Below are 13051 nucleotides of genomic sequence, written 5' to 3'. Positions count from 1 at the left end.
ATATATAATGTAACCGCACAAGCCCGCTCGGTCTTCTCCTCAATCACCTCCTTTGGGGCCTAGCGTCTTCGCTGACACTCGTTCCTCTCTCCAATTAATGTGGGATCTTACAATCCACCACCTCTCGGGCCTAGCGTCCTGGCACACCGCCCGGTGTCTAGCTCTGATAGCATTTATAATAGCTCAAGCCTACCGCTAATAGATATTGTTCTCTGTGGAGAATTGAAAGAGTGATTAATTATAATGAGTTAATTAAACTATAATTATGCCAAATGTTGATATAGTTAGTTACCGACGCCTGAAACTCAAAGAAAACAAGAAACAAAAAGATTCAGTATATGCATTGGACTCTGAAACGAACTTCCTCCGTTGATTCTGTTCCAGCTACCGGAGTTCGTCTCCTCCGATGAACAGAGATAAGCATCTGCCGGAGGTGGAAACAGAGACGACGGGGGAGGATGACGAAGAACCGAGTGTTTTGCTACGGAGGAAGAAATTTCGTCAACGCGCTCAGTCTAGCTTCTCATCCACTGACAGCGACGAAACGTTCTCCGAGAATTTCGAAGGACGTAAATTCGTCGTTCGAGATGAACAACAACAAGAACAATGTAAGTTTCGGCAAATTATTCATCGCTGTTTGGATTTCGTTGTTCTTCTCCCGTTCTTGTAATGTACTTTAGTCGCCATTTGAAACTGGAATTTGAGGCTTAGAGGCGTGAAACCGATCGCCATTGTTGCGCTACTGTTATTACGACAGGAGGCCAAAATGAAGCTTCATTAGGCGAAAACACAGTTAAATTTATTCCTTCAAATACTTTCTAAATTCGTGGATCTACTCGATTTCCTTTCTTTAATTAATCGATTCTCATTCCGTAAATCTTGGCGAAGAAGACGAAGACTACGTGTTCGACGAAGGGAAAGCGATCGCCACAGTTCGTTTTGTTTTGTTCTGATTTGTTAGGTTGCTTAATTAATAATTAATTCTCTTAATTACAGTATTAACTTTACGAAAACTTTTCTGCAGAACAAAATAAGTAACACGTCGTCATCGTGAATAATAATCAATCATTAATGTTCTTTAATTTTCTTGTATGTTTTAGCAACATATTCAGAACTCAGAGATACCGACAATTTAGAACTGGGTCCCGTCCTATGTCAAAATCCTCCTGCAATTAGTTCTTTCTGCTAGTAACTTGCAGCAACCGTAATTGGGTTCTTTAGACTAACCAGAGCTCTTGAACGTTTAGGATTTGAATTTTTACTGTATGGATTTTTTCCCTAGGATAGGAGTTGGATTCTGTAACCAATCAAGAACAGAACCCTCAGTCAATTTTATCCACCCAAACAAATTGCAGGAGCCTTTTAATTCTGTCAATTATGCTCCTGTTGAATGATGGGAAATTTTTTTTTCTTGCCATTGATCTATGGGAAGAACTTGAATGAAAAGCTCTGCTGAAGTTATGTGATTCTTATTATATTTTTGGTACCAAATTTGGGTATTCATTTGGAAATTCGATGTTTCCTTCCTGTTTTATGATTTCTTATTGTAACTTCAGGTACTGGATGCTCTATTGGATCTTCTCGGTTGAAAGTCGATGGTGATCGTCATACTTTTTTTGAAGTAAGCCCCACTGATGAGATTGAAGCTATCAGCACAAGGAAAACAGGCTCGCTAAATGGCACTGGGATCAAGTTCCAGCATGATCAGATCCCTTCAGCTGTTTCTAATCAACCATCCAAGGGGGAAATTGAGGAGCAGGCTTCATATAAAAGAGTGGAGTTGAGGTCAGAAAATGGAACTCAAGTGGCGGATTTATATCTTGGAAGGATATATGAGAAACCCAGCTCGCATAATTTCTACTGTCCTAACTGTCACGCTTGTGTCACGAAGGTGATTATACGTGAAAGGGAATGGGTAAATAATACTGTTTCTAAACCAATTCCTTCTCCGGTTGATAGATTCAGATGCACCTCTTGCCTCAGTTTCCTCGCCCCTATAGGTGCGTTTCTCATTCTTATCTGATATATGTTGTTTGGTTCAAACTGTAGTGCAGCAGTTGACTCCTTTAAAATATGTGAGATCCCACGTCGCTTGAAGAGAGGAACAAAACATTATTTATAAGAGTGTGGAAACATCTTCCTAACAAACGTGTTATAAAAATCTTGAGGGGAAACCCGGAATAAAAAGTCCAAAAAGGACAATATCGGCTAGCGGTGGGTTTGGGTTGTTACAAATGGTATTAAAGCTAGACCCCGGGAGGTGTGCTAGCGAGGATGTTGAGCCCCGAAGGAGTTGGACACTAAGCGGTGTGCCAGCAAGGACGCTGAACCCCAAAAGAGAGTCGACATCAGGGGGTGTGCCAACGAGGACGTTGAGCCTCGAATGGGAGTAAATTGTGAGATCCCACATCAGTTGGAGAGGGGAACAAAACATTCTTTATAAGGATGTGGAAACCTCTTCCTAACAGACATGTTTTAAAAAATCTTGAAGGAAAGTCTGAAAGGGAAAGGTTTGGGCCGTTTCAGAATAATTCTCGATAGCTGTGAAAACTGTTGCCATTAATGGTTTTGCCACTTACTGATATTGAAAGAAAAGCGTCTCCCTTAGAGGATGCCGGTGGCACATGCTGACTGAGGCTTAAAATAAAAAACCTTAGGAAATTTTAGAGATACACTTTAGCTTTTGTGTTAAGATTAATCATCACTGTGAAGGTTATGCGGGAGTTGACTTGGAATCATGTAATTGTTTCATCTCTGTTTGCAATGTTTTCATAAATAGAGGGAAGGGACCTTTTGAATATTGTCTTAGCCTTTGGAAACAGTCATGGATAAAGGGTAGTTTATCATATATGTTTGTGTATGTTGTCAAATGGATCTTACCAGGATTACTGAGTTAAGCTATTTTTTCAATGGGCAGGTGCATGGCTCTTTCCTAAATTGGCTACTCCTGACCGTGAGGAAGAAGTTTTATCCGGACAAGGTATTGATTTTGTACATGCTTTTGGTGTTTTATGTTTTTTTTTTTTTTTTTAAACTTTTGAAGATTATCGTAATCGACATGAACTAAGATGCAAATTAGAAAGATTGATATTTCCAATGATACTTGTTCTAAGAATATTGCTAGTAAACAATGTTTAATAGTTTCCAGACCAAGTCCTCATCATCAAGCATGGAGAATAAATCTCATGATCCTCTTCATTCATCCATCTAATTTCTCTCCATTCTTAGTTTCCTTCTGGGAAATCAAAGCAGAAGAAGAAAGATCTTTCATCATTTATTTTCACAGCTACGCTTCTGATCCCTTTCCCAAAAAAGATAGAACATGCGTGGCTATTTGAAATTGATTCTTTGCATGTGAGGAAATTACTTCTGCTGTCTATATAATGTTGAAGCATAGCTTTATGAGGATATATATGGTTGGAGGAATATCATAGCCGTAGCAATAAGTTAGATGATAAAAGTCTCACATCGGCTAATTTAGGGAATGATCATGGGTTTATAATCAAAGAATACTTTCTCCATTGGTATTGGTACGAGGCCTTTTGGGGAAGCCCAAAGCAAAGTCATGAGAGCTTATGCTCAAAGTGGACAATATCATACCATTGTGGAGAGTCGTGTTCATCTAACATGGTATCAGAGCTATGCCCTAAACTTAGTCATGCCAATAGATTGGTAAATCCTCAAATGTCGAACAAAAGACTCCAAAAGAAAAAGAGTCGAGCCTTGATTAAGGGGAGGCATACTTTGTTTGAGGGGAGGTATTGGATGATGAAAGTCCCACATCGGCTAATTTAGGGAATGATCATGGGTTATAATCAAAGAAAACTCTCTCCATTGGTATTGAGGCCATATCATACCATAGCGAAGAGTCATGTTCATCTAACAAGATTATGACATCAAGTCAAAGCACTCTCATGGTCTTTTCCTACTAAATATGCGCGCAGGAAATAACGCTGCAAGCACAGGGATCAGAGAAAGGGAGACCTTTCAAGTGTTGCAGGAAACAAGAGATCATCAAGGAAGTCGAGTTGGTAGAGACACTTCCAGCGTTCCCGATCAGTCAGTTCATTGTGCAGTAACTGATAAAGTTGAAGGTGATCATGCTGTATCTAATTCAACGCCAACTCATTCTTCACGTAACAGAACAATTGCCGATGAAGGAGTGAATATCAAACAAGGTAGAGGCAAAGTTGGAGTGAATATCAAACAAGGTAGAGGCAAAGTTAGAGTGAATATCAAACAAGGTAGAGGCAAAGTTTTAATAATTTATATTTGTTGAAATTAACAGAGATTTACTCGAGTTAATATTAATAGAGATTTATTAGTTGAAACAGGACGTGTGGTAGATAGAGGAGTAGAAGCTGAACCAAGTAGGTTTAACAGGTGGGAAATTGTGAAAAGTATAGTGTATGGTGGTTTATCTGAATCAATTACAAGCCTCGGCATTATGACATCTGCAGCGAGTGCCAATACTGCAATAGGTTATTATTTACTACTTTTTTCCATCCTGCTTATAGCATCTAAACTTCATTTGTATAATAAACATGAACTTGAGTTGTACCATATATATAGAACAGCATTTTTTAAACATTTTTGGATCTTCAAGAGATGCTAGAGTACGGACATCTCAAGTTACACCATAATATGGAACAGCATCTGTCTTTGAAACATGATATATCCTGGTTTTTTTTTACCTAAACTAAGTTGTGTCAAAATATTAATCTATTTTCACGTTCTTTTTGCAGGCAACATTATAGTTTTGGCATTGGCAAATCTGATTAGAGGGCTTTTTATCCTTGGACATAATGTAAGTAACTGACTTTCTGATAAACCGCAGAGATGAATGTTTATTTAATTTAGAACGATTACTAAAAGAAGTAGATGGTAGAGGAGATAGTGTGCGGGAGACTTGTTGAACTTTCTTACTAAACGGTTTCATCTTAAGACTTGTTGAACTTTCTTACTAAACGATTTCATCTTAAGACTCTTAGCGCATTTATATCGTGTCACGGTAGTATATTGAGAAAGACTGTTTATGATTTGGCTTGTGTGATGGTACACGAGGCACATTCGAGTTGTATTGATTACCTACTTTTTGGTCTCGTCGCATCTTTATTACTTTGTTCAAAATTCCATTACATTTTTGTTTGTTGAATCATAAGCTATCTCTCATTAAACATACACAATTTTCAGTTGAGAGGACTCAAGACCGAGCAGTTCAGAAGGACATCTCATGAACCAGTAGACCAATACGAAGTAGTACTGGGAAACCGAGAGAATTACGTTCTACATTGCACGCTTGCCATCATCTCATTCATACTCTTTGGCTTAGTCCCCACTCTGGTTTACGTTTTAACATTCACCAAGAGCAATAACAAGGATTTCAAGCTTGCAGCAGCCGTTGGAGCTTCTTTTTTATGCATCATATTGCTTGCTATTGGGAAGGCTTCCATTCAGAGACCAAAAAATTGGGATGCATACGCCAAAACAGTAGCGACTTACATCGTTATAGCAGCCTGGGCCGGAAGCTTCTCATACATGGCTGGGGATCTACTCGACAAGTTCATCAAGAAATACAATGATTGGTTTGAGCGAAGCCGCTCTGCATTCAGGCTCAATCTGCCTCTTCCTGAGATGAGTTTGGCGGAACCAGCATGGGGATCCTTGTAAGGTAGCTCCAAATATGAAGTTAGAACATTTTGTTATTTTCAACTACTTTCATTGTTGACAGAAACGCACTCAAAATCTCAAATTAATTCACTTTTTTTGCAAGGAAGCCAAATGGATTGCATTGACTTCCTGTTTACAAAAAGGGAATAACAAATTCCAGACAGTTTATCATCTGGTTCTTCTATTCTTTACCTTTTTTCCTCTCAATCTTACAATATAATGAAGAAATGTAGAAGGAAAATGTTCTTATTCACCTCGAATTGGTCTCTGCACAAGTGAAGAAATGGGAACCAAATACACTAACAAACCTTCATTGTTTCCCAGTCTCCCCTTTTTGAGTGGAATGATGATAATTCATCAGAACATCCATCTTGGGGAAGAATGAGCAGCAGCAGTGCTTTGCCTTGGTTTGCTAACTTGTTCCGAGCTGTTTCGCTTCTTCATGATCGAGGAGACCGTCGGGCTGTAGTAGTCATTGCTCCGGTAAGATCCAGCCCCTTGAGAATACATCTTCCTTCCATTTCTGAAACTTCTTTGATTCTCTAGGATTGTTTGACGAGCCATGGGATTTCTTTGGACTGATCCCCATCTGTTGTAGTTTACACAACTCTGACTCCTTCCAACCTGCTGAAACTTACCTTCTCTAGGACTCGTATAGTTTCGACTCTCTGCAGTTTCTGCAGAGTACATTGTTGTCTCTCCCTCGCTGCTATAGCCGTTATGCATCGCTGAAACTTCCTCGGGAGATGAACAAGACTGAACTTCACTTAAGGCCCCGTTTACAGAATTGGTTGAGGCAACCTCTTCTCTGTTTTCGATTGGATCGACAAGTTGTCTCTCCATGCTTTGGTATTGTCTCCATTGGTTGTGTTGAGAAACATCCTTTGTGGAATTTTCATTAGAGCCAAGTGGGTTTTGTCTGGTAGGATGACCCGTAATCACAGCCATGGATACTCTCGGAGGAAAGTTGATATCCCGTAGCTGCATTGGCGCGCTTTCCTTTTTTCGAAGAGGAACTGCTATCAACTTTGGCGATTCATATATTTCAGGTGTAGGAATTCCTTGCACATGGTTTAGGTGTAGGTTATTCATCGGAGCCTCTTCCTTGATCGTGTTTGTCGTAGTGGAATAGCTCGGTCCGGGCAGTTCTTCTCTGGTTTCCTCATCATTCGCTTCCATTGGCTTAAAAACTTGCCTCAATGTAAAGGAAGAAGAATGCTCACTCTTTTGTCCTGAAGACATCAATCTTATGAGTTGTGGCTTTGGTTTGTTAAGTTCCTCAAGACTACCTTCCCAATGTTGGTTTAACCAACCACAAATGATAGGCAGAGGAATCCCAAATTGCATAGGAAGATCCTTCTTACAAGACGACGAAGACGACGAAGAAGTCGATGATGATTTGGTATTCGGAGACGTGGCTAGTTTCATAGGATCACATACCATGAATGCAAGGTTACCTTGTGCATCAAACCCAGCAGACCCGGGACTACACGTTACCCCATCGGTCGATAATTTTATAAGGTTATCAGTAGCTATAGCCACCTTGCCCTCACTAATGATAAGTTCATCTTTGTCAGAAAATCCCAAGAGGTAAACAGCATTGCCAAGATCAAGATTTGGTTTAGAACATATCTTTAAGTGCTGAAGCTGCTGCTGAGAGTGGGAGTCTCCTTCCACTGCATCTAAGCCCACTATTGTAAGATCCAAAATGGAACTTGTAATGAAGAACCTGCAATCAAAGTAAAGTGTTGGATGAAATGATTCACATTGCAAACCGTCTCAAAAAGGATACGGAGGTTCTACTCCTTGCTAGCAGATATTGTCCGCTTCGGCCCGTTATGTATCGTCATCAGCCTCACGGTTTTAAAATGCGTATACTAGGAAGAGATTTCCACACCCTTATAAGGAATGCTTCGTTTCCCTCTCCAACTGACGTGGGATCTCACAATCCACCCCCCTTGGAGACTCAACGTTTTCGTTGGCACACCCCCCCAGTGTCTGGTTCTAATACCATTTTGTAACGGCTCAAACCGATTGCTAGTATATATTGTCTACTTTGGCTCGTTATGTATTTCCGTTAACCTCACAGTCTTAAAACGCATCTATTAGGGAGAGGTTTTGTAACGTCTCAAGCCCACCACTAGCAGATGTTGTCCTCTTTGGGTTTTCCCTTTCGGACTTCCCCTCAAGACTTTTAAAACGTGTCTGCTAGGGAGAAGTTTCCACACCCTTACAAAGGGTGTTTCGTTCTCCTCTCCAACCGTTATGAGATCTCACAATTCACCCCCCTTTGCGATCCAATGTCCTTGCTGGCACGTCGCCTCGTGTCCAGCCTCCTCACTAGCACATAGCCCGGTATGTGACTCTGATACCATTTGTAACAGCCCAAGCCCATTGCTAGCCGATATCATCTATTTTGGCCCATTACGTATCATCCTCAGCCTCACAGTTTTAAAATGCGTCTGTTAGGGATTTCCACACCCTTATAAGAAATGATTCATTCTCCTCTCCAACCGACGTGGGATCTCACATATAGTAATCAGGTAATACATTGCTCACATCTAAGGATAGTTTTACCTCCAAACTCGGATCGAATCGAATATCATAAGAAAAAAGCAAGTGCAGAAACATAACTCTTCTCCAAACAAGGCTATGCAACAATTGAAAAATTGAAATATATAACCTACAAACAGAAGAGAAAAAGGAAAGGAGAACACTCATAGATTTGATGGTATCAGCAATCAGTTTGCTCACAAGCCAATCAATAGATCAAGGGATGGTAAGGACAACTAAGAGTTTCGGTAAAAGATTTAAGGATAACTAAGAGTTTCGGTAAAAGATTGAATGGAACGGAATAAAAGAATCAATAGAAAAAGTCAGCTCGGATGTTCTCCCCTATGCCAAACGCCACCGAACATTAAAAACCAACTTGCTCGGTGAATCACTCGAGCCCAGATACATTTTCGGTGCCATGGAGCTAGACCAGTAGTGAGTTAACACTTAAAATCAAACTATAAATTTGCACACAGTTACTTCAGCCATCAATTTCCATATCCCAACTATTTCCACCAAACAAAACAAGAACTAAACGCAAAAGCACAAAACAGCAAGCAGAATACTCCAAAATAAACAAACAATCAAACAAACAAAAGAACCCCAAAAGAAAAAAGAAAAAAGAAAAAAAAGTCACCTGTGAGGAACGAGAGTGGCGGCGCCGCCGTTTTGGAGGCGGATCTCGCAACTCTCAGCAGCAGAAACGGAGGGAAGATTAACATGGGTGGTCAAAAGAAGGCTCCGGTGGATCAAAAAAGCAGTGCCGGAGGAGGCCCCATTAGAAGAAGAAGAAGAAGAAGAAGAAGAAGCGGCGGAGATTCGCACCATTGCAGGAGCTTTGCCGGAAAAAATGGCAGCCTTGGTTCGCTCGGACTTGCCGACCCCTTTACAGAAGCACAAGGAATCACCCAAAACACCCATTGGAAATGGGATCTTGTAGGTGAATTGGGAAATGGGTGTTGAAATTATGGATCTAGAAGAAGAAATCGAAGTGGGAATTGCAGCATTTGAGCCAAAGGGGTAATGTGAAGACTACAAATGTGAAATTTGTCGCCATTTTTGTGTCACATAGAAAGAAAAGAGAAAAGAGAAGTGTAGTATAAAGTGCTTGTAGAGAAGAACAGCGAAATGTTATTTGTTATTTGAGCTGTGCCACTTGGAATGTCGGACCATCCCTTCCACATTTCTATTCCGACCTCTTCGACATCTCGAGTGAATCGACATTTTAGTCCTAAACCGAAAACAAAACAATTTTCTTAATCTTCATAATAATTTTTTTAAAATGTCTATACATTTTTTAAAAAATTGAGAACTCGAGACGAGACAAGGACGTCGAGGTTGGGAGAGAAAGCGTGTGGGGCTTATAGTGTGTTTGTGCCCTAAAAAAAATTCTCACAAATTTTGGAGGGAAAAGTGTGGATTACGCATAGTGTCACCCACGCTTTATCAAACTTAGTTAGGATTGTTACACGTGTCATATGCTTTAAATCCTTTATCCATGAAATTTTATTTTGAAATTTAAATAGTAAAAATGTGGTCAAAATATTTGAATTCTCTGCTCTTTAGTAATTGTTTAATGAATTTTTTTAACTTTTAATTTTGTATTTATTAAAAAGGGTCAGTGATTCTTACCACCATACTCGAGAAGCCTGTCAATAATATTGGCATGCGTGATGCTACAATAATATCGAACCAACCTTATACGAGAACATCGCTAAAACAAAATTTAACTATCATGTAGAATATTGACGGTATAACAAAATAAATACCTTTCTCTAAGGTCATCTTTTAGAAGCAAATCAAGATAAGTTTTCCATTTATTTCCGATAACCTGAAATCATGGCGATCATCTCAAAAGTAATGAAATCTCGACCAAAAATAGGTAAGAAAAGAAAATGTAGAGTAAAAAGAAGCTCAAGATTCCACAAGAAAGTTCAAGAAAATTTGTATATGGAAGAAGCAATAGGACCTTGCTGGAATTATCATCTTCAACTTCTGCTGCTAATTTCTTAATTTGGAAGAGAAATATCAGTTTATTGATAATGAACCATAAAGTAAACAGGCCTATGAAATTAAAACAGAGAAAAGGAAATTAAACATAAAGAACAAAATTGTCAACTATCAGAATTCTCTTCTTATTATATCATAATCCACGCCATATGGTTATAATCTTTACTTGTATATTGAAGAATCCACGAAACTATGGATCCTTTCCTTCCTTGATATATGGGGAAATAAAAATGTTTCAAGGATCCTTTTTGTTTACTTGCCCAAGCACCCTCTGTGCGTAGAGCTGTTGCTCCCGAGCTTGTTTAGCGGCTAAAGCTTCCTCGTCCAGTACTTGGATCGGGGACCATTCGGGTAATTTCATCCAGCTATTACTTTCTTCGAGTATTGTTTCTTTGTAGCTTCTGAAAACAGGTTTTAGTTTGAGTGTGGCATAATCTATTGCTGTCCCAGCGACGGTGAACATTATTGAGTATCGAACAGAGCCGAGCCGACCACCTGAAAAGAGAATGTACGCTGTTGATTCATAATATTTCATCTCTACCCATTTGTGTACCCTATGAATCATCAAGTTCTAGTTCAACCTAAGCAAGGCTCTCCCTCATTCAACAGCATCAAATTATGAAAACATCCTTCTATCTTGTACTGAAAACTGATTCACAACGTAAACCATGCTAAAATAACTAGAGACTTGTGCAATAACTAAGATGTGCAAAATTAGTATAAAACCAAGCTCAAAGCAATAGTCTGAGTCCAAGATAAAAAATAAAAAAAATAAAAAAAACTTGCTTCTGTACATGTGAGAGTGAGGGATGTGGAGTTAATTAACCTTGAAGGCGTCCAAGAAGAGCTCCGGTCCCGAACCCTGCTATTGCAGAGTTCATAAGGTCGTCAGGTTCTGACCTTCGAGAAACTCTAACAAACTCGCGTGCTCCTGTTAAATGTATGAACTTAGTTATTTTTTTCATTCAATATTCATCTTTTTGGAAACAAAAGTAAACAAAAATTTCCATTGTTTCTGGAAGCACTACTCCATCTTTCTTTTAAGTTGGAAAAGGTCATTCATTAAAAAATAACAGCACAAGCAAATGCAGCAATAGCAGTAGCTATGAAAATAGAACAATCCTGGAAAAGAAATATACTGCCGGAAAAGGCTACGCCATACCCTTAACACTAGGCCGACAGTTGAAAGTCACAAATTCTGGCATAACTACGAAGATCAACCCTAAAAGGTCTAGAACAAAGTATTAAATAAACATGGCTAAACTCCACAGCTCAGAATTCCCAAAAAAACAGAGCCTGTTGTCCTTGTGAGAATAGTTAATGATGATGTTAAAAATGGAGAGGAAGTTGTTGACCTAGACTTGAGAGTCTGTGAGGAGTAAGTGCCAAACAAAAATTGGAAGGAAATAATAGGAAAATGAAGCTCTTTCACCTCTCTATCAATCTAAAGAAGAAATCTCATGGAGAGGGAACTGAGAGTAATCGAACAATGGTTAAAAGAAGAATCCCGTCACAGTTTTGTGTTGATATCTCGAGCTTCAGTGGTGGCTAGGAGGCAGGAAAGTAGGAAATCAAGGCTGTTTGACGACTACTAGTTTCTTCCTTTTGGCTTACATCTCTTTGCCTTCGTCTGCCAGTTAGTCTCCAAAAGGAGCTCACCTCACCATTATTTAGTATAATGGCGCACAATGGTGAGCCCCATGGTGAAAGTGCTCGTCATTGCTTCGGAGTGAACCCCATGCCACCTTGCACCATAGGCACACACCTAAGTGCACTTAGAGAAACTACTCGGAAATAGTAAATGGAATTCAAAGTTGATTACGATCATTTTGACAAAGTACATCGTTATATCAAGGGTTGCAAAAGCTACACCATCACATGCCAAAATCATTTCCCTTGTTCAGGTAACTTGATAAAGGTTGAAATAACCCAACCCAATAATAAGCTCCTATAAATAGAATACCCAATTCAGGAAAGGTATGTATCATACAACGAGTGCCCAAATTCTAACTCCTTTGTTCATCCCTAACTCTAATGAAACCAAAACCCCTTTTCCATCTCTTCCACAATGAGTTGATGACTTGACCATCGAAACAGACTTCTACAACTCACCACCACACCAATGTGAAACTATATAATTTCGATCCAAATGAAACTTTAAATTGTGATCCAACATCCACGTTGTCCATCATCAGAAAAATAATAAACCCTAAAGGACGGGCAATATAACAAGCTAAAAACATTTCCATTGTCATCGTTATTCGTTAACGCCCTAATCTTCTTAAATAAGCTGCAAACTACACAGTTTCCTAATTAAAGTAACATTCAACAAATCCAATTACAATAAAAGCTTTCATAAGCAAAATTTGGAGCATCAAGGAAAAAAAAAATACCACAGTAGCAAGCAGCGACAATGGACAAATTCGTAGCATAAGTCGCAGAAATATTTGCCAGACCATGAACTTTCCGATGCTTGGACACTAGTCCAGCTCCTCCCCCAACAAATCCTGCAGAAAAGAGAATATATAAAACATGGATGAATTTTTAGGTCGTTCTTGAGAGACACCGGAAACATACACAGACCTGCGAGAATAGTGGGGAAAATGATGCGTTCTTTCCAATCGCCATAGTTTGAAGAAGAAGAAGAAGAAGAAGAAGAAGGGGGAGTGTCTGAATCTAGGGTTTTGGGACCGCCGGAATCCATAGCAGCTTCCGAGAGCATCCGACGCCAAATGCTACGATAGAAGAATTGAATAAAGAAGTGTCACCGTCCGTCATCAGCCTGGAATGAAAGTAACTGTACAATTATTTTTTATTA

General features: G+C 39.4%; 2 protein-coding genes across 9 annotated transcripts; one reads left to right on the top strand and one right to left on the bottom strand.

Annotated features, from left to right (window-relative positions):
* Positions 1–316: 316 nt before the first annotated feature.
* Positions 317–5858, top strand: LOC111778291. 6 transcript variants are annotated; one of them, XM_023658015.1, is made up of 8 exons: positions 317–608; positions 1557–2000; positions 2918–2980; positions 3945–4244; positions 4335–4481; positions 4746–4807; positions 5194–5671; positions 5774–5858. In XM_023658015.1, exons 1-7 carry the CDS (start codon positions 407–409, stop codon positions 5668–5670), a joined length of 1695 nt encoding a protein of 564 aa, XP_023513783.1. In that variant the 5' UTR covers positions 317–406; the 3' UTR covers position 5671; positions 5774–5858. The 6 variants fall into 6 exon arrangements, with proteins under 6 accessions (XP_023513783.1, XP_023513784.1, XP_023513786.1 ...); XM_023658016.1 differs by having other exon boundaries at positions 5778–5848; XM_023658018.1 differs by having other exon boundaries at positions 3945–4178; positions 5194–5854.
* Positions 5685–13011, bottom strand: LOC111778294. 3 transcript variants are annotated; one of them, XM_023658022.1, is made up of 3 exons: positions 12868–13011; positions 8861–9032; positions 5685–7399 (listed from the first exon to the last, which is right to left on the bottom strand). In XM_023658022.1, exons 1-3 carry the CDS (start codon positions 12953–12955, stop codon positions 6028–6030), a joined length of 1632 nt encoding a protein of 543 aa, XP_023513790.1. In that variant the 5' UTR covers positions 12956–13011; the 3' UTR covers positions 5685–6027. The 3 variants fall into 3 exon arrangements, with proteins under 3 accessions (XP_023513790.1, XP_023513791.1, XP_023513789.1); XM_023658023.1 differs by having other exon boundaries at positions 12874–13011; XM_023658021.1 differs by lacking the exon at positions 12868–13011 and having other exon boundaries at positions 8861–9413.
* Between the last annotated feature and the right edge of the window lie 40 nt (positions 13012–13051).

The sequence above is a fragment of the Cucurbita pepo genome, chromosome LG17 (genome assembly GCF_002806865.2).
Source record: "Cucurbita pepo subsp. pepo cultivar mu-cu-16 chromosome LG17, ASM280686v2, whole genome shotgun sequence".
Lineage (NCBI taxonomy): Eukaryota > Viridiplantae > Streptophyta > Magnoliopsida > Cucurbitales > Cucurbitaceae > Cucurbita > Cucurbita pepo.
Note: the sequence above shows the minus strand (reverse complement) of the source record. Positions and strands in the feature narration are given on the sequence as shown.